Raw genomic sequence first — 20,894 nt, 5'->3', positions numbered from 1 at the left:
TATCAATTGTTGGAGGAAGGAACTTCAGGCATCTGCTTTGCGTAACAGAAAGACTTATTCCAGGGCAAGACTGGATGTGGCTGTTGGAAGGACAGTGATTTTACTTTGGCATCAAATGTTTGCTCTTGAACAAGGAAAAAACTCACATTCTGCAAAATCATTCATTATACTAAAAATAAGAGCTGTTGGAAATAACGGTTAGAGGAGGCCTCTTAAAACCCGTGGAACTATGTACCTGGAGGATAAATGTAAACCATAAGAACCCAAGTAAAAATACTGACACAGGCAAGCCACCCCGGATTTTGCACCTGTGTCCCTGCCAACCCATCCTTTCCAGCTGCACATACTCCAGAGCTCATTCTGCTTACTCTCAGAGCACGGGTCCTTGAAGTCAGTTACTCTTAATGGAGACCCGTTTCTTAATAATTATACACAAGATCCAGGAGTCATTTTTTCCTCCTGTTTTTTTTTTTTTTTTAAATGTCTGTAGCTTTTTCGTTTGTATGTGCAAGCTCCTTAGATAGTTAATTGTGGAAATTTCAGCCACTAGAGCTGTCATTTTTGTACTAAAAAAAGGAATTTGAATAAAATTACCAGCCTCAGGTCTTCATATATTTTAAGATTTTTCCTTTCATCGTGGAGGGGAGGGGAAATTCCTTTGGATTTTTTTTGTAACATTGTTCTGGGAAATGCCACGTAGAAACTAGTGCAACTTTTGCTTTATGTATTGACACCATTTTTCTATTAACCAATTGTATATTAGCTAAGTCACCTTACAGAAACGTACATTTTTATGGTTCAGTGAGAACAGGTACCCGGTATCCTTTGCTGTTCCCCAGACCTGGATCCTGTGCTCTGGTGGCTAATGTGTAATAGCAGGGTATGATCATGCTCTTTAGAACAGCATTCTCAAATTGTGAGCTGCCAACCCCTGGGGAACCCCGGCGCCTTTTCAGATGGTACATGAGGTCAAGCTATGTCCATTATAATATTTAGCTGTCCATATTCTGTCCTCTTGATGCCAGCAGTGTAAAAATGTGGTACATTAAACTGTTGGCATCAGTCTGAATAATTGAGGCCGTGGCACCAAACTGTACTTTGTGTCCTCATATTTGCCACCATGCACTGTGATAATAATAAGTAGTAATTTTTTAAAAAGTCAGTTTCCCCTAAGGATACCCTTGATTGAATACAGTACAAGTTATTAATCTCATTAAATTTCAGCCTTTGATTGCATTACTGATGTTTTGTGGGATGAAGTGGGTATTCATGAAGTAATTCTGCCACACCCTGAGCCACAGTGGTTGTGCCAAGGAAGGGCATTGTATTGCCAGTGGCCTTCTGAGTGGAGATTTGGTTTAGCAGTTAGATATGTGTCTTTGTTCTAATACTCACATATGTGGACAAATTAAATGTATGAATTTGAATTCATACCTGAAATTATTCGATTTTTCCTTTTCTGTATACTTAGAGAAGATAATTTATTTATTGTCCTGATTTGTTACTGTGACAAACTTTAAAATACATTTACAGAGGTACCTCAGTTATTTTCACCTTTCAGTCTAGGAGGCTACATTCTGTCACGTGTGGAGCATAAGGGGAAAAACCCATTTGTTCTAAATAAAGAGCAACACCTCTGTTTTTTAACCCTTTTCTTTTCCCTGACAAGTCCAGGGGGGAATCAGGAACTAAATTGGAGAAGCAGAACTAGGATTCTTTGCTGTATAGCAATTTCAAAACAGAGAATTTGCCAAGTACTGTCCAGCACAACAAGTTGAGCATCCCTGATCTGAAGTCTGAAATGTTCTGAAATCGGAAATGTATAATATAAAGTCTACTGAAATATTTCAGAGTCTGAGAAGCTCCTAAATTTGAAACACTTTTAATCCCAAGCATTTAGATAAGGGATCCTCAACTTGTATTTGGCTCAGATTCACTCAGATTTCATTTAGTCTGTGATTGAATCAAATTTCATTATACTTTTGCTCCCAAACCCCATGGATTTTCAGTTAAAGTATTTTAAAGTATAATGTTCTGTGTAATAGAAAACTATAAAAACATTTGTCTCAGAAGTATATTGTATTTGATCCCATAAAACAGTTGCTGTGAAGGGAGCTATTTGTCAAAAAGAAAAAAGTATTGATTAGGTGGGGGCAGGGGATTGAAAGATTTCCTCTCAAAAAAAAAAAAAAGTGTTTTAGACTTTGTGACTTCCAAATCAGTGATGCTTCCTTTCCAGGAAGACCTGTGATGTTTCTGAGTCAGACTCACCTGTGCTTCTTCGGGTGCAGCCTTGCTGCTGCCAGAGAGTTGTTGCTGAGAAAGAAGCAAACGGATGGAGCCAGGGATGATCAAGGGCAGTTGTCGTTTAGTTCTGATTCCACATTCAGTGGAAGTGGTCTTCCTACAGCAAGGCAAGGAAATGCATCTGGCAGTGAAAACAGTTTGGCTCTGAGAGGGGCTTCTTGGAAGGACTCTTGATGCCAATCCTGTGATAAGAGGTTGCAGTCTTAGAGCTGAGCTGGGAGGGAGGCTAATGACAGATCGTGCTTAGTGAAAAATGCACCAGCGTGTCTAAGCATTTCTTTAAAATGTGTGTCTCATACAATGCTTTGATATTAACAGTTAAATATAGTAAACACACACATATGTGTATGTATGTGTGTGTGTATGTATTTACTGTTTTCCCAAAGTTTGGATAAGACCCCAGCTCTTGCCTCTGAGAACTCTGTCTATTGGGGAAATTTGACTTAAATAAAACCACTGCAGGAGGGAGTGAGAGGCTGGAATAGCTCATTCACTTGAGCCAGTTGAAGATGACTTTTCAGAGAGGTAGCAGTTGAACTGGGTCTTGGAGGTTGAATAGAAGTCATGAGAGAAAGAAGGGAAGGAGGTGTTGTGGGTAGATGAACTGCATGAACAAAGCTTGGAGGCAGTTTCTATGGTTTGTAGAGGGAACTTCAGTGTGCTTAGAACATTGGGCTGTGGGGGAGATGGGTCGGAGAGGAGTCTGTAGAAACAGGTGCATGTCAGTCCTGAAGAGCTTTGTATTCAACAATAAAAAGTTTGGACTTTTTCTTCTTGGCAAGAAAGAAACACTTTGTTTATGGAGGAAGACGATTCTGGTAACTGTGAGAAATGAGGTGGAGAGACAGGAAAATAGTGGCAGGGAGACAGGTTAGAGAATTTTGTGGTAGCCCAAGAGGGTGATGTCTGCAGGGAGTTCCAATTTTAGTGGAGGGAAGGGGTTTTCACTGTGGAAACATTTCTTGGTAGATGTATGCAATATCTCACTGATATTGCATATATTTACCAAAATGCTAATAAGGGTTTTCTCTCAGGAATATGAAGTCTTTCAGTGGCTCAAATGTTACTTGAACTTCCGAGTTTAAAGGATTTTTGAATTACAGATGGACATATGCAGTCACAGAAGGTCCTTCATGGAACATTTCACTGAACTGTGTCAGGACAGTGGTACTAATAGCGTGTCGACAGGTAGACACAGAGATAAGATATCATTTAGACGCACCATTTTGTTGTAACTGAAGACAAAAAAATCACCATTTCCACATTGAATTTGTAACTAGTTTTCCTTTTGGAGTACTTGAGCAGTTGCACTGCCACCTTGAAGATAAAAAGTTCCTTCCTGTAAATATTATATGCATTATATGCTTCTAAGGACCAGATGCAGACTAAAGGAGGAAAACATTTTAAAACATATCATTTGTGTGTCTGTTTAAACTCTGAATCCCAAAGATAATCATTTTACTGATAGCTGAGGCTTTGATCACATTAAGTGATCTCCTGAAATCAAAACACAGGAGATTTTCTCCTTTCTTTTCTTCAGAGAATCACCCTGAAGCTCTTTATATCGTAAATGATGTTCTTCTAAAGACATCTTGGCAATAAAATTATTTCACTGAGGGAGTTTTGCCTAGTTTGTGCATAGAGCAATGACACCAGAAGGACATGTATGTCCCGTAAAAGCCATAGATATTTGTTTATGCTCTCTTCTGTGAAAACACATTCCTTGTTTTTCTTCTTTTTCCCCTAGTGCTGAGGATTGAACCCAGGGTTTTGTACATGATAGGCAAGTGCTTTCCCACTGAGCCACACCCCCAGCCCAATACACATTCTTAGGATGGCATTTATTCTTGCCTTAGTGTGTGCAACAGGTTTCTCAAACTCAAGCACTTTTTAAAATTCTCTTCAGATATGGTTATCAGAAACATGTTTACTATTCAACAGTCAGTCCTCAGTTCAGGTGTGATAAAGTATCTTTTAAAGATAATGTTAAGAGGGAGAAAAACCCATGTAATTTCCCAGAGACCCATAGAGAAATAGTCTGGTTTCCTGCAAGAGTTACTTTAACTACCAGGAATCGAGCCTGACTATGGTTTTGTCATGGTAGTTGGATTCTTCTGAGCTGGGTCCAGCAAAGCTTGTTTTAAAGATCTTTTGTATTTATTAACATCTATTCTGTTCTGTGATCCTCACCCAGATTGGTCTCAGCTTTAGAATGAGAAGACCTCAGTCTCTTACTAGGCCTTAGCTCATAGTGTTGGGGGTATTGCTGGCTTCAGCTCTGGGCAGTATTGGACACTAACAGTCAATTCCAAAGCGCAGAGGAGCAGGATCTCCTCCATTGTATCTCATTCTTGACTCTTAATGGTATCTGATTTTTTTTTTAATGTTCATTAGTGCCTTAATGTATTAAGTTGAAGAACTGTCTCAAACCTAAGGCTGGCGTCTACTGATGGAGAAAAAAATGTAGTTTTAAGAACAATTTTGTAATGCATGCCTGTAATCCCAGAGGCTTGGGATGCTGAGGCAGGAGGATCCAGAGTTCAAAGCCAGCCTTAACAATGGTGAGGTGCTAAGCAACTCAGTGAAACTCTTGTCTCTAAATAAAATATAAAATATGCCTGGGGATGTGGCTCAGTGATCTAGTGCCCCTGAATTTAATCCCCGTACCAATAATAATAATAATAATAATAATAATAATAATAATAATATTTTGTAGATTGACAAATGTTGACTTCTTTAATTTTATTTGATGGAAAAATCCAGGAAACTCCATTTAATGAAACCTTATTTAAAATAAAAAATTCTAAAAGGATCTCAATTATTGTTATAACATGGAGATAGTGGAATTTGAACACAAACGTTTTATATGTATCTATGTATATGGCTATATTTTAGTCTTCTCCATTATTGGTAGGAGGTCAAGTTTCTTTCTTTTGTACAATTTCACAAATTGAGGTGTCAGAATTGGATGTTCATCTTGACATCCCTGTGTATTCTTGCTCTTAAACAGGTCTTTGAGTGAAGCAGCAAGAAAATATTATCTGGGTAATTGTCTTGCAGATGAGAACTGGGATGATGACCAACTGCTTGGTTTTGAACCATGCAATGAAAACCTTATCTCTGGCTGCAATATTATCAATGGGAAATGTGAATGTGACACCATTCGGACCTGCAACAATCCCTTTGAGTTTCCAAGGAAGGATATGTGCCTTTCAGCTTTAAAGAGAATTGAAGGTAAGCCTTATTTTTTGTTAACCACCCATCTCTAAGGTATAGAATTGTGTAACTCTGAGCCATGATAGTATCTGAGCTTGAAAAGGCAAAGACAAGCTTACAGAGTTCGGTTGCTTTTAGAATCCTGAATGAGATGCATTAAATGTACCAGGTGCTGGTGTGAGGTTGAGTGTGTGTATTCCCTAGGAGGTGGAATGGAAATGCTGTGGTCCCACGAGCAGGGTAGCTTGTGCCAGCCAGCCTAGGTCACCCCTGCATAATGAATAATCTTGTGAGGGTTGTGCTTGAGATCAGCATCTGTTGTCATCAGGTCCATTCTGCTTGATTGACCGTAAGATGGTACTTCATGAGGAGAGCCTGCTAATTAGAAAGGCAGCTCATCTGGCAAAATGAGGAGCTCTGTAGAAGAGAATGGAGAATTGTGCATTGAGGATTGAAAGCTGATGTTGATTTTGCCAGGGGGCAGGAATCACGTAGGTATGGCTAGACCATGAGGCATTTTACCTCCCGAGAGAAGTCAGAAGTTACATTAAAGTAACAAGAAAACTACACTAAAATGACCCATAACATTTGTACATTCATGCATAAAATCTAGAAAAAATATTGAAAATTTTAAAATATTACGATTCCTAACCACAGTAATACCAAGTGGAGTACCCAGAACTTGGTGATGTGGCTCACAACCCATATTAATGATGGGGAAGAACCGAGCTTGTGTCTCATCCCTGTCTCTGACCAGCATTGGATTATTCTTTAGCCCTAGTTTACTCTTGGAGGAAAAAGAAATAGAGAAAATGAGTGCTAATAGGACATTTAGAAATGTACCTTTTATCTCTGAAATTATGTCATTCTGAGGTGGAAAGGTTGGTAGTACAGTTTGGAATACCAAGGAATTTTAGCGTCCAGAAGACAAGCTTATAGGGCAGTAGGGCAGGACTGAAGTTTTGGAAATGTGTTACATTTCCAAGTTCTATTAAATGGTAATAAAGAACAAGAAATTTATAGTAACCTGTAAAGTAACATTGTTCTTTGTATTTACCAGTGCTGCCAAATCATTAAAATTTAGCAGAAAACAATGGAAATAAATTTTTAGAACAGTTGGCACTTTTATGTAACTTTTAATCCAATTTTTGAATCTGAACTATACAGAGGTTTCACATAGTGGATGAGTTGCAGGCCTAGGAGTAGCCATGCCATGTACCCTTCTGATCACATCGTGACTCTGAGCCTGTATAGTCCATTATTGGTCCTGATTGCCCTTTGCTCATCGCTGCCCTGTCCACCAAAATGAATGTTTTGCCAACTTCAGTATAGAAACTCAGATAGTTATATGTAGTTACATGTCTATTTCACTAGTTAATTTTGTTACATGAACGTATTTAAAATCATATTACATGAAATAACAGCAATTAGAGCCATTGCTTTTTGCTATTTTTATATTTCACAAAACTATTTGATTCAAATATTTCCAGCGCCTCATGGTGGCGTGGCTATCATTGTTTTTATTTGGGCCACTTTCCAGTCATTTAATAGCCTGCTGATCATTAATTAGCCTGCACATGCTCTGCACAGCCATCTAACTTGACTGAGATGTAGCAGGTCTAAGTATGATGCTATCTCAGGAAGTTATGTCTGCAAACACAATACCTGTACATTTGTAATAAGTTAGGTGCATATTTATGATCTTTGCAGGGTAGTGATTAACTTCATTGTTTTTTAAAAGTAATTTTAAAAGCTTTTTTAAAGATCTAAGTAAATTTCTTTGCATCTAATTGAATTTCTTTACTTTTAAAAAGTTTTAAATTTATTGTCAGATGACTTCTGTATACTTCAAAAGTAGAATTGGTTTGAGATCATTTGAATTTAAATACTTTGCTATTCAACATAAAACACTTTGCAGCATGTGAGGTTTATAAGAAATCGGGATTAGGGGAGGTTTTCCTTTACTGGGAAATAACTTGGAAGGAAAAAGCTCTAACTTATATTCAAATACATGTCATATATGAAAAAATTAGTGATGACATCATACTTATAAATAATTAAATCATCAATAGTATAAGTTTGATAGTTGGGATGCCATAGGCGTTCAAGGTCAAGAAGCATGACCCAGAATTGTATATGATAAGGTATTATGAAGAGTTTGGTTAATGATGGATTTCAGGAATGAGAACATCATGGACAGAAGAATAAAATGTGGAACAGAGGATTTTTATGACTTATGTATAAGCTGCTTACAGAACTGTTCTAAAAGAGCCAGGTTTTATGTCCATAGGTGGGTAATAGGAAATAAAGATGGGAAGGCAGAATGGAACCAGATTATGAAATGTCTTAAATATCGTGCAGGGAGCTGAAGCCTGGTAATGTTAGCTATCAGAAATCATTACAGCTTTATGAGCAGAGAGAAGCAGAGTGTGGTAAAATCAATGTTAGGCAGAATGGGGACAGGGGCAGGTGCAGAGTGGATGGCAAAGGGAGATGCTACCTTCAGGAGGCTGTTGGAGAGCTGTTTCCGTTACCCACACATAGTACCTTCGGGGCCGGGCTAGAGTGGTAGCAGGGGAGACTGCAGCAAAACATCAATGAACAAACAGCCTTTCGATGAAAGAACTGACAGTATCTGTTAGTGGATAAGGGAGGGGTAACAAAGCAAAAAATAATCCTAGGATTTCTAACCTGAAATAGTAGTACGATAGTGCAAGTAATAGAGATAGCATTTGGAAGTAACAGGACCTGGTGATGTGGGTGGGAAAGGAATGATAAATCAAGGATGTATTTTCCCTTTAGTAGGGAGAAGAGCAGATTGAGGGAGGCCTCAAGAGTTTTGTTTTGGGAAAATTAAATTTGACATCTACATAGAGCTGTTTGTCACTAAAGTAATTGCTAATGTAATTCACAGACTAGCCTTCATACATGGGTTTCTCATGTTAAGTATACTGAGGACTATAAGGGTACGTCCCTGAGAAAGTCAGACCTGTCTACAAAGAGGAATAACCCTAGTTGGAAGATTGTAGAGAAAACAAAAATAACTCAAATTCACACTGATTTATCACCAGATTGATTTATCAATAATAGAAGAGATTTGTGTGGAAACCATAAAATGTGTTCTGAAATATTTTAGTCATTGCTGCATCACACATCAAGTGGGTTTCTACAGTGGTATAGATTGTGTAAAATGTATTCCTGCTTTGGACTTGCGCAGTGAACATTTTGCAAACAGGAGTATGACACTTGGGCTTTTGCAATCGTTTCTTTCTTTTTGTTAAAAGCACCTAGAGATAACCTTCAATGGTGCATAATTTTTGCTGTTATTGAGAAAAGATAGACAGCCAAAAATTGACATGTGATACTGTATATCATTGTCATATACATGAGTGGACAAATAACAACTTGGCATTTGTAAGATGGTAAGTCAAGGAACTGGGAATTGATTCCAACTCTTAAGAAATTTGTTGATTCATTCAACAGAAGGGAAAGGAGAGTGTAAGAACATCCTTGACTAGAAAAGATCTTGAGCAGAGGGCCCATGTAGGAGAAAGTGGACGTGGTCAAGTCGGTGAGTTTTGGTGGCTGATTTGACTTCTGGGGATAAGGATGGGAAAGACTCCCATATTTTGGGGGTGAAGGGGAATGATTGTGAAAATAAATGCTTAGGGCAGTGATGGTCAGGATGGATGTTTGGGGAGCTGATGCTCAGGATGTACTTGGTGTCATTTGCTAAATGTGGGATACAAGGAGAGCAGCTTTATGAGAGGTTGAATAAGGTACATACTGCATTTGTTTTGTTATGTTTGCAGTATCTATGGAGAATCAAGGGGAAGATGAGAGTTATGTGTCTGGAACTCGGAGAAAGATCTGAACTGGAGATAAGGATTTGTGAGTCATGCTCAGGCCAGGAAGAGTGTGTGTCCTTAATGACTTCTGAGTACCTTAGTGACATGAGGAGTAGGAGCATGTTTTTGGAAGATTAATGTGACAGTAATGTGTATAATGGAGGGAAAAAGTGGCTGGCAATGTTAACACACCAAAAGTGAGATAAAAGGGTGCATGCAGTGAGGCTGGTGCAGGAAGCATTGATAGTCTGCTGCACAGTCCAAGAGAGGCTATGGGCTAGTACTGTAAGCCAGCTGAAAGGGAACCCAAAGCACCGTGGTTGGCACCTATGATACTAGAAATATAAAGTAATAATTTAATTGATTATTAATTCGTTGACTCATTTGCAACCAATTGTTCAGAAATGTCTTTACCAGTGTTTGTGTTAGAGTCATTCAGACCCATCCCTGGGATTAGAGTAGTTCAGAGTAGAGTACTAAGATGATTAAATAGTCTCATAGGAAGATAAAGAAATAAGATTATTGTCACAGACTCTTTCAGACTTGCAGAGCCCTTTCCTCGACATTCTTCATAAGTCCCTTGATGTCAGAGCTGCTTTCATTGTTTATTCATTCAGAACATGACTTCATTCAGAAAGAAAGTTTTGAGCGCAGGCCGTGGGCCACTACACCTCCAGTTGGCCAGTTTGACTTTGGTTTGCCCTTAACTGAAGGACCCTTTTCTAGATGGCCTTAAGGGTGCCAAGTACAAAAATTATGCCACATTTTAGTTGTGCTGTGGGAGCTTGCTTTTGATTTTTTATTTTTTAAAAATATGCTGTAAATTCCTTCAATAACACTTTAAGCATTTACTTATTCTGGAAATGTCTATTGCATAGGATATATACCTCTAGCTAGTAAGGATTAAGAGTCAGATGAGAAATACTTGGTTTATATGAAGTTTGATGTCTGTATTTTTTTTTTCCCTGCTGCTTAAGTCAAAAGAAGTAGTGTGATTTTATGTTGGATGGCTATATTCTCTGAAGCTAAACTAGTTTTGACATAGAGACAAATGGTTTCTATTTTATAGGTGTTTTCCTTCCAGATTTTAAAACCCTCAGAGCATTAACTTTTAATTATTCCATGCTTTAATTTTTGCTGTTTCAGTTCTACCTGAGGAAATGTTGCTATAATGAGTCTCTTATTCCTTGTTTAGTGTTTTCATTTTTTTTTCTTTCACATTTTTTCACACAAGTGAAGTTTAAGTGCTGAATTTTATTCTTGGTTGTTATCTTTTTTTTTGGTCTGTAGGCTATGGAACAACCTGTGCTGTGTGACCTCATCAAATATTCTTTTGATACTATCTATAATATTTGTCAGTAAACAAAAATTTAGTAGAGAGAAATATTATACTGTATGCTTTTATTCATGGACTTTTCTCGTCAAAATGTTTGAGACTACATATATATACTTTTTCTGTTAATGTGTGTTGGGGGGAGGGCAGGAAGTCTCACAGAAAATGTGACGGAATGGAGCTGGACATACTATTAGCTTTGAAGTAGTGCAACAGAATTCCCTTTTAGCCTCTGAAACTGCCTGGTGGAGAAAGATGCTTTCAGCTGTGGCAGAGGACCTCATGTCATTCCATGACATAAGTACAGGGAAGGCAGATGCCCCCAGCCCTGCTCCCATGCAGTTGCACCTGGGCCAAAGGTCCATGGAAGGCCTGGGTGTCATGCATGGAAAGTGCCTCCTAGGTTTCTCATGTAGAGATCTTGATTCCTGAGGCCAGGTGAGGGCTGGGAAATCTGCAATTCCAGGAAACCCCAGGAGAAAGTGCTCCTGCCCAGGTCTCCCCACACATTGAGAGCAAAGTGTTGTTCATGGGAGTCCACTTCCCTGCACAAAGAAGCAGTTTGTTGTGCACCTCTTCAATCCCTGTGGATTTCTACTATCACTTAACGTTTTTTAGAACAAAGCATATGCTAAAATTCCTTTATTTCAAATATTAATACCTAGTAGTGGGTTCACTATGAAATTAGATTTTTTTTTCCCAAGTAAATGTTAAAAGAAGTTAAAATACAATGGGGACCTTTTATCTTGTATGTGTAGGGCCAGGTAATAAAACAATCCTGAAACTTGGATCCTGAAAATCATTAAAAAAAATTTTTTTTTTAGTTATAGATGGACACAATACCTTTGTTGTTGTTGTTTTTTTTTTAAATTTACTTTTATGTGGTGCTGAGGATCGAATCCAATGCCTTACACATGCTAGTGCAAGCGCTCTACATTGAGCCACAATCCCAGCCCCTCATTTGTTTTTAAAAGAGTTGAACCTTTATGTTTGCTCATTTGATGTTTTCTAAACATTAGAAATACATCTAAAAGGAATTTTTTAGTCTGTAGGCTATGGAACCACCTATGCTGTTCTTGATTTTCTGATTGTCATTAAATGTCATTATCTCCAAATCTTTTCTAATATAATATGGACTATAGGAGAAATGATCCAGTGTAATTATTAATTCATAGGATCAGAAATACTGAGAGTTAAATTATATATATTTCCTCCCAATGTAGTTAATGTAGTAGGGTGAGACTCTGGTGTACCAGAGTTAAAGTTAGGAGGCTCTTCTTACAACCTAGCATGACTGTAATTATTCTGTTGGAGCAAGGATGGAAATGGGGTGGCTACTGTATATTTTATGAGGTTTATGAAGTTCAGGGAAAGCTCATGGTCTTTCCAAACTTCTGTTAATGTACTCCTTGATAAAGAGAATATGTGTACTTAACATATTATTCCCCCCCACAAAAAAAAAGAGAACCTCTCAAATTCTTTCTTATTTGTTCTGAAGCCAGGCAGTCAGTTTTGCAGTGACCATGCTTTCTCTGTTTTAGGACTTTCAGGTTTACAGATTGCTCATTTTTATGTTAGGGACTTCATTAAAATTTCTAGCATTAATTGTTTCTCTTAGGCTAGTTACATCTTAAAAGCAGTACTGAATTATGCTTGTGAATATATTCTAAATTAAGGCAGTAATTTTAAATCTGTATTGCTAACCTACTCTTTTTGTAAAGACAGTCACAAATTGATAATACAGTATGTCTTTTTTAAGAGAATATATGCTTACATATATGCATACAAAGACACAAGTATATATATGTATACACACACTTTTAAATCTAAATATAAGTATTTCATGGGGAAAAAACTATATACAAAGTTATTTTTATAAATAGTAGACTTTTAGCCTGGTTGAATCTATATTTTAAGTGTTTACATTGAAGGTACAAATCTTTAGGAGAATTGCCCTTAAAAACATGTTTTAAATCATTGTTGTTTTGATGTCTTGATAACTGGTAAAAGGAAAATCAAAAGGGCTACCAAAAGGCGGAAACCAGTTTCAAATATCTGGGAAATAAAAACAGGAAACTCAAGGAACTTGGCCTAAGACCAGTTGGAGAGGAGCAGTTGGTTGGATAATTATACCTGCATTTTAGCTGTGGGAAGTCATAGAATGAGCTTCTGGTAGTTGCAATTTCTTGTGCCCATCAAGAAAGAAAAGTGATGATTAAATGTTTTATATATTTTTGCCAAGAGAAGAGTGGGTAGATGGGTACAGGACAGCATTTTATTCAACCACTTTGGGCTTACAGAAAAGGATGGGTGTAGAAACCATATTTCCAAGGTTGCATGTAGAAAGATGCTTTCTATGTACTCTACAGGTAAATAAAGTAATAATGCTCTGTACCATGTATCAATTTTCCCACCTTTTCTCTGCTTTAACCTTTGTGTTTTAACTCTTAACTCTGGCTTTTTCAAGCCATGTTTTCTGTCCTAAATTGTGCCTAGTCCAAACACCTGTATGATCTCTTTCCAAACCTACTCCAGGTTAGTTATAGAAGTACCAGTAGTTGTAGATGGGCACTGTTTGCTATGTAACTATGCTTTAGTTTAAGATTAAATATCCTGTACTTAATATGAATTTTTAACAAGATATTTTTTTGTCATTGTTGAAAGGCCAAAAAACCACCTGATACTTTCAGAGAAATGATATTCTTCTGGAACCTTTCAATTTCCATCTCTGGGGTTACTTACCAAAATGTTGTTCTAATGACTCACTTGAACAGGTTGAGGTTTCCACTGTTGGATAGCCCTGAGGAGCCCCTCCAGTGTTTGTGGTTTCTGACTTGGCTGTAGGTGACCTCTCAGTTATTCCCAGGGCTCAGCAAGTGCTCTCACGCAAGGCTGCTGAGTTGCTGCCTGGACCAGCTGTGTCCGGCTAAGCCCTGGCCCCTGCAAAGGTTTTTCCTGACACTAGCAAAGGATCTGGAATCCTATCCCTACTGAGCTGCTGGCAAAGGGAACTGAGTGGAGACCACTCCCCAGGGCGGGACTGCCTTCCTCCCAGAAGCTTGGAGCTGCCTTCTGTATCTGTGGGGTTCTCCCCAGACCTCTGCAGAACAGAGGTCTTCTGCCAGGCCAACTTGTGTCCATCAGCCAGGCTAAAGAGACTGTGTTTCTAAAGAGTGTACCACCCTGAGTTGTCTCTCCTGCGCTGTCTTTAGTTGGTATCTCGGGTCGTTGGAAATTTTTTCATTGGTGCAATTAGTATTCCCAAACCATTATCTGGGATTGTGGACAACTCTTCCAAGACAAACTGTTTTTTATTTGTTCTGCTGAGGGAAAAGAAGTCTGTGGAAGGAAGATCCTGAAAGACTTTGGGAGCCAGCCATGGTGGGGCGGTGCACCTATTAGCCCAGTGATTCTGAAGGTTGAGGCAAGAGGAGCAGGAGGATTGCAGGTTCTGGGCCAGTCTGGAAAACTTAGGGAGACCCTGTCTCACAATAAAGGGCTGGGGATGTATCTCAGTGGTAGAGTGCCAATCATTTCAATCCAGTAGTACAAGGGGAAAAAAGGGTTGGGGGGGAGAAAGAGTTTAGGAACATGGTCACTTTAATAGGAATTTGCATTCAGTCAAAGTGCTATTTCAGTGTTCTTCCTATTTTATTACTACAGATAAAAATTCTCTTGTAAATATTTTGTTCCATTTCCCAATCTTGCCAGTATTATGTATTTACTAATACCTTTAGGAAGACATTCTCTGAGGAAAAAAGCTCTTCTGAATAAAGAGGGTTTTAATTTTTTTAAAGAAAAGAAAAAAGCAAAAATCTTTATTTAAAAAAGGAGTGGGCTGGATGCATACAGTCACACAAAAATGCACCTGTAGACCAAGCTATAGTTTCTTCTACTTCCTGTTGAAGGTTAATAAAGCTAACAGTGTATGAAACTTGTGAAGATTGCCACATTTTTCTTTTTTTCCTTATACGATTACCCCATTCTGTTTGTCCCACTTCAAAAGTCCAGCCTCATCTTTGTCTTCATCACTCTTGCCTTTAATATGAGAAAATGTTTTAAGTTGCTGGTCCTTAGTCACTGATTGATTGCATTCTAGAAGGTTTCCTTAGCCAACGTTCACATTTTAATCCTTTCTAATTAAGAGAGCTCTTTAGGATGGAGCAAGGAGTCCCTACAATCAGACCTGTCCTTTTCTGTGTCCTGCCCACCTGGTGAGGACAGACCTGGGGCTGGCCCACTACACAGGAGCATTTGAAATGAATATGAAAAAGACCTCATCCTAAGACATTTGAGGGGCCATGAGATAGACACACAGGCAGTGGCCAGTGGGATGGAGCAGCCATGGGAAGGCTGAATATTGTTGTATAGAGGTAGACATCCTGGGAGAGAATCTTAAACAAAAAAATCTAATCGAAGCTAATTTAATCTTATGATTTTAGAAATGTTTAGAACTGCTGCCTCTGCCTTCTTTGTGAAGTGTATACCCTTCTCAAGAAAAGTATTTGTGGGCATTAAAATTCAATACTTGGACTTCTAAAAAATTTTTGGAAGTGTTCTAAAAGCATTGTAAGCTTCTCTAAGCATACTGTTATGGGGTATTTGAATAATGTATTTTGAGGCTATTATTTGGGTGATGTATACTAAGATGGGAAGAATGGACTCACATTGGTATGCATCTGAAGCTCAGGACATTCTCTTGTATGGGGTACCTTCCTGCTTTTGATTTGTGGCCTCTATTGCTAACTGTTTTTTGCATCAGGAGGAAGTGACAGCCATAAGTGGTGCCTGTAACATTGGAAGAAGGAAGGGATTAACACAAGATGAATTAGTGTCTGTGTGAGTTTTTAAGGGACTGGAATGTTTCTCCAAATTGAGGATGTATTCTTTGTTTCTGGCTGACAACTTCCTAGTTTCCCAAGTGTCGGAAAACTTTTTATTCTTTTCTCTTGTTACTGGAATTTTTAAAAATTTCCCGAAAAGCAACCACAGTGCTTTCTCCTTATCGGTAGCCTTTCTTTTCCTGTTCCAGTAATAAAAGAACAATACAGGAATGTAAGAAATTGATACTTCTGTTTCTAAATATGTCCGTATATTTGCGATAAAATTCAGGTTTTGTAGACATAGAGTAAAGCGGTTTGTCAGTAGAATGAGCTACTATAATGTTGTACACTTTGTCCTATTTCCTCTTATATGCAGTTTAGAAAATGAAATCAAGTTTTTCTCTTCAAACTGTGTTTCCATGTTCTGTTATAAGGTCCTGGAAATTGGGAAGATGGGTAAGAGCACTGGTTGATCCTTAATAAAAAGACATTTTAAAGGCATCAAACACACTCCAATCTTGTGTATATATTTATATTAAAGACTGTTACTTATTGTTCCCCTCCTTTGGCAAAAGAATAAAAATGTCTAGTCTACCTTTTATAAACATGAGAGATGTGTTTTTTGCAACAGCAAATATGAAAGGGTGCTTATTTCAGTGTTGTGATGCAGTTTGTGTTTTTGGCAGAGGACAGTTAAATCCTCCTGCAAGTGTCCCTGAAACCCTGGGGAGCAGAACTGGAGTCCTGACCACAGGTGGTCCTGCTATGACCTCAGGGGACCTTGCTCACTTTTCTAAGGCATGAAACAAAGTCTGGAATTCTCTGTTGTGTCTGACCTAGATCTGGGTAACTAGAATTTTTAAACTGCCTAAGTACGTTGGATATAACATTTAAAGTGATGTTTATAAAATATTGTATTATTCCATTTATATGTTTTCACTGCCCTTTGGCATGCTAATTGCTAATCACAGTGGAACCTTCTGAATCAATGCTTTCAGATGGAGAGCCAGCTTGTTTCTGTCCCATCAGGAATTTTTCAAATAAAATTATGTTGTAGTGTTACATCTCAGTGTGACATGGAGCTCCCAAAATGTTGTCTGTATGTTCTTTTATACCTCTTGGTTTCTCTATATCTGCCTAACTGAAAACCCTCTTATTATGTTGTCCCTGGGGGACCTTTAAATATCTCAAGGACTATACAAATCTCATTAGTCAGGAGAGTGCATCCCATGTGGATTTATAAAAGTCAGTCTTCATGTGCACAGGAAATAATGTGTTTAAAAACGATGCATGTCACATGTGTACTTGTGTGCTTTCTATGCCAAAAGAAATCGCAAATATGCCCATGTATAGCTAGATTATGTGAGCACACACGTATGTGATGACATAATAAGTAGTACCTGGAAATAAATGCAGTTGTGTTTATTTTTATCTTATCCGATATGTATATCTCTGCATTTACCTGTGTGCTATTAAAAATATGACAGAGATCATAATGACATTACAGTTTTTGGTTAAGAATTTCCTGAAATATTTGCTCTTCTTCGATAGTGGACATTAGTCATCGACATTAGCCACTGGCCATACCTACATTCCAGTGGTTCTTTTTAAGAATTGATGTAATATTATGTGCTTTATAAACAGGTCATGGGGAATAAGTTATGACTCTTCACATAAATATTATTTAAACTCCTTCCACTTTCATTTCCCTTATCACTGTAACAACCACACCCAAGCTTGCTATTAAACTGTGTTGTCTATCTGCTTCCCACACGCCAGGGAAGCTGACCCTGTTGAGTAGCAAAGGAAATATGAGAGATAAAGTTGAACACTGTCTTCCTTTTGTTGACATTTCTAGAGCAACAAGTCAGAAAGCTCGTCTCCTCCGGAGAGACAAGAGCTGCTACAGGGTCCTGATCAGATGCTATGTCCTTTAGTGACCGCGATGACTCCCAACACAATTATTTAAACCATTCCAGCAAATAACTCACAGTTTTAGTAAACAAGATGGGAATGGTTGCTAACTTATCAGCTGTTGGCTTCAGTTTTCTGTATATGAAGGAAGATACTGGTGACAGAGGTAAAGACAACAGAGGACTGGGTCTCCGAGAGTACCAAGTTGAAGCCATTCTGGCTCTCAAAGTGAAATCTTGTTTGGGGAAGCCTCTGTATTTGGCCATCCAGAGGTCTGAAATGGGAATTCTTCACTGTATTTTATAGCTCTTCGTGTTGAAGTGAAGTCTTTGCTACCTTAAGAGTTGTAACACTGTTGTCCAGAGGATTTTCTACAAAATCACATACAAACTTTGATGCTTTATGTGTTTTTGTTGTCTGTTCCTCAGTCATATTAACCTCTCCATTAAGACTTTTGCCATCTCTTGAAAATTTTCTTTTCTTTTGTTTCAAATATGTTTTGAAAACGTCAGTATGAGTCCTGTCGCCAAATGGGTGGTCCATTTGACAGTGCTTTGCTTAACATAATGATTGACTGTCATATTTCCTATGGGCGGAGGTACTGTGTTCTATTACCAAAATAACATTTCATGTCTTTATAAATCTTGTGTGAAGTAACTCCTATAAAGAGAAATAAAATTATTGTATTTCATGTTACTTTCTGCTGTCTGTAGCATCAAAAATAAATGAATGTCCCAGGGGGAGATTATAAAGTTATAACACATAGACATGGGAAGGGGTTAGGAGGTAGTAAATGTGAAATGGGCTTAAGAATGACTTTATTCACTCACTGGCATTTTGGAGGGACTTGGGCTGTCAGGAAAGTGAGCCAATCTCTATTAATATAAGGCACTAGAAATCTAAATAAATCATGTTTGAAAGCAATACCAGGATTTTCCTTAAATGCTGCCGAACAAATTCTGTGATAAATGTCAGTTAAGTGTGTGTCACTGGCATACAAAAACTGAGAGGACCACAAAAATATCCACTTAAAACTTTAAAATATCTAAGCCCTTTAATGTTCTTTTGACCTTCAGTTAAAGAACATGGTCACATAGCAGAGGAAATGCCTCAAATTCTAGCATCTGGGTTTGTTTCTTTATACTTTTTTGGCACAGTGACAACAGTAGGACTTTTCTTTCCTTGAATTTTTTTTTTTCACAGTACAGTCAACACAGGCTTTTCACACAAGTGGGGAAGGACAGTCGTGAGGCCAAAAGCAATATGTTTCTGCCCTGTGCTCTTGCGCTCTGTGGCGGGGCCTGATTGAATGGCTTGTTGTTTCAGAGGGAGCCCCAAAAGCAAACAAATGGAATCCCACACAAACACAAATTCTGTATAAAATTAGATATCTACTGCAACACACGTAAATATATTTGTATGTACCCAAAACTTCCTGCAATGAATGCGGTGTTGTTTTTGAGCCTTTGTCCCTGTGGTCAGGCTCCTTCATCTGCATGTAATTTTTGGATCTTCATCTGGACTTTCAGCTCTTTAAAGATTCTTCAAGAGTTTTTTTTTTTTTTGTAAATGAAAAAGTAACTTAGTTTAATTAAAGTACTCATGAAGTATATATATTGACAGGAATCCTTTATTTCAGTTCTGTTAGTATTTCAGCCATATTTGTCATTTATCCTAGAATATATTTATCCTAGAATATATTTTAACTGACCCTAGAAAGGGTCAGTTAAACTTTAGAGAACAACATAGTGAGATCTGATTTTTTCCATTAGTTAAAATACTCAAAACAGTGAACTGGAGACATCTTTATACCTTCATGTTTTTCCAGCTTTTTACATCCACTAGATTCTCTGTGAGCTTTTCTTTGAATAATATGAAGCAGTGTCCCTGGGATGCACTTTTTGGGTTTGGGTGTGGTTCAGTCTGGTACCATGCACCTTTCTTATCACTGCAAACCCCCTTGCTTTGGAATCATCCATCACTGTCTTCTTACAAGTGTTTGTGGGTCATTTGTAAATTTCCAACCTGAAAAAGTTAGGAAGCAACACTATTATGACTGAACTTACCGACTTAAAATTTTAAAACGTGTCAAAAGTAGGCACAAAAGTTTTTTTTCTAAAAGCTTGTTTTGTCTGAAGTTTGTGTGTCTATTCTGTATAGTTCAATTGAAAAGGGTAATCATGTGCCCTTAGCAAATGTTTCCTATACACTTTTCCCTTATTTGTTTATTCAGTCATTCAGCACATATGTATTGGGCACTTGCTTCATTGTGCTACATTCATCCTGAGCAAGACGCATGAGTTCTGGTCCTCCCAAGCTTTCAGTCTTATGGGGCATAAATAAAATTACATAATTGCTGTTGACTTCCAGGGTGTTGAGACTGAGACGGGGTGGTTTGAGAGGACCTTTCTCTGAAGAGATGATATTTAAGTTGGACTGAAAAATAGGAAGGTGTTAGCTGTACAGAGTTCCTGGAGAACACTCTAAGGGGTAGGGAAGAGCTCAAACAATAAAGAGTTTGGATTTCATGCCCAAGGGATTAGGAGTCCACAAAGGAGTTTTAAGGTTCAGATGAAGATGATAAATGTGCACTTTTCCAGATAACTCTGGCTACTCTGTGGGAAATAGGTATTAAAAGGAGGCTAGAGTAGAATTGGAGGTTAGTTAGAATACTGCAGGAAGCCAGGAGGACACTGTGTGGTCAGATGAGGGTGCTGGTAGAGGAGGAGGAGGAGGGAAAGGAGTGTCATTTGGAAATAAAATTGAAAGGACTTGGATATTGGATTTGGGGGGTCAGATTAGGGCATGGACCAGAATGACATTAGGCTTCCTGTTTGAGCAGTTGGTGCCATTTCCTGAGATGGTGGAAGACTGGGTAAAAACTGAGTGGAGTCAAAATGACCATTTGAAATGCGTCAGAGTATACCATGGTAGAGGTGATTTTTGAGTCCTTTTCTTCATATGGGGATGATGATTTGAAAGTAAGTTATTTAAATATTTCCCTGCCTGGAGCCCATGAGCAAACTTGTGAACATTTCAATTTGTTGACTCCTGGTTCTGGTTCCTTGGCTTTGTCTTCTGCTATTTTGTGTATTACCCCTGCGTCTTTCATAGGCCCTGGTTCTCTCCTGACTAATGAGATTTGTATAGTCCTTGAGATATTTAAAGGTCCCCCAGGGACAACATAATAAGAGGGTTTTCAGTTAGGCAGATATAGAGAAACCAAGAGGTATAAAAGAACATACAGACAACATTTTGGGAGCTCCATGTCACACTGAGATGTAACACTACAACATAATNCCACCCCCACCCCTGTCAGCAAAACTCATAGCCTAATTTGCTTGGCTTCTTTTTAAATGATTCACAAATTCTTTCTGTAAGTTTGACAGTGCATATCTAGTGTTTCAGACATGGTTATTCTGACACTGGAATCCCAGGAGAACCCAGGCCAGC

General features: G+C 38.2%; 1 protein-coding gene across 1 annotated transcript in view; it reads left to right on the top strand.

The window, feature by feature from the left end:
* Nucleotides 1-20,894, top strand: part of Crim1 (cysteine rich transmembrane BMP regulator 1) — a 179,548-nt gene that overhangs the window by 30,521 nt on the left and 128,133 nt on the right. The window contains exon 2 of the mRNA XM_015479775.2: nt 5,368-5,541. Coding sequence (XP_015335261.1) covers nt 5,368-5,541 — 174 coding nt within the window. The remainder of the gene's footprint in view (nt 1-5,367; nt 5,542-20,894) is intronic.

Source organism: Marmota marmota, unplaced genomic scaffold (genome assembly GCF_001458135.2).
Source record: "Marmota marmota marmota unplaced genomic scaffold, marMar, whole genome shotgun sequence".
In the NCBI taxonomy this organism is placed as follows: Eukaryota; Metazoa; Chordata; class Mammalia; order Rodentia; family Sciuridae; genus Marmota; species Marmota marmota.
The sequence above is the reverse complement of the archived record's forward strand: the minus strand, read 5'-3'. Positions and strand labels throughout refer to the sequence as shown.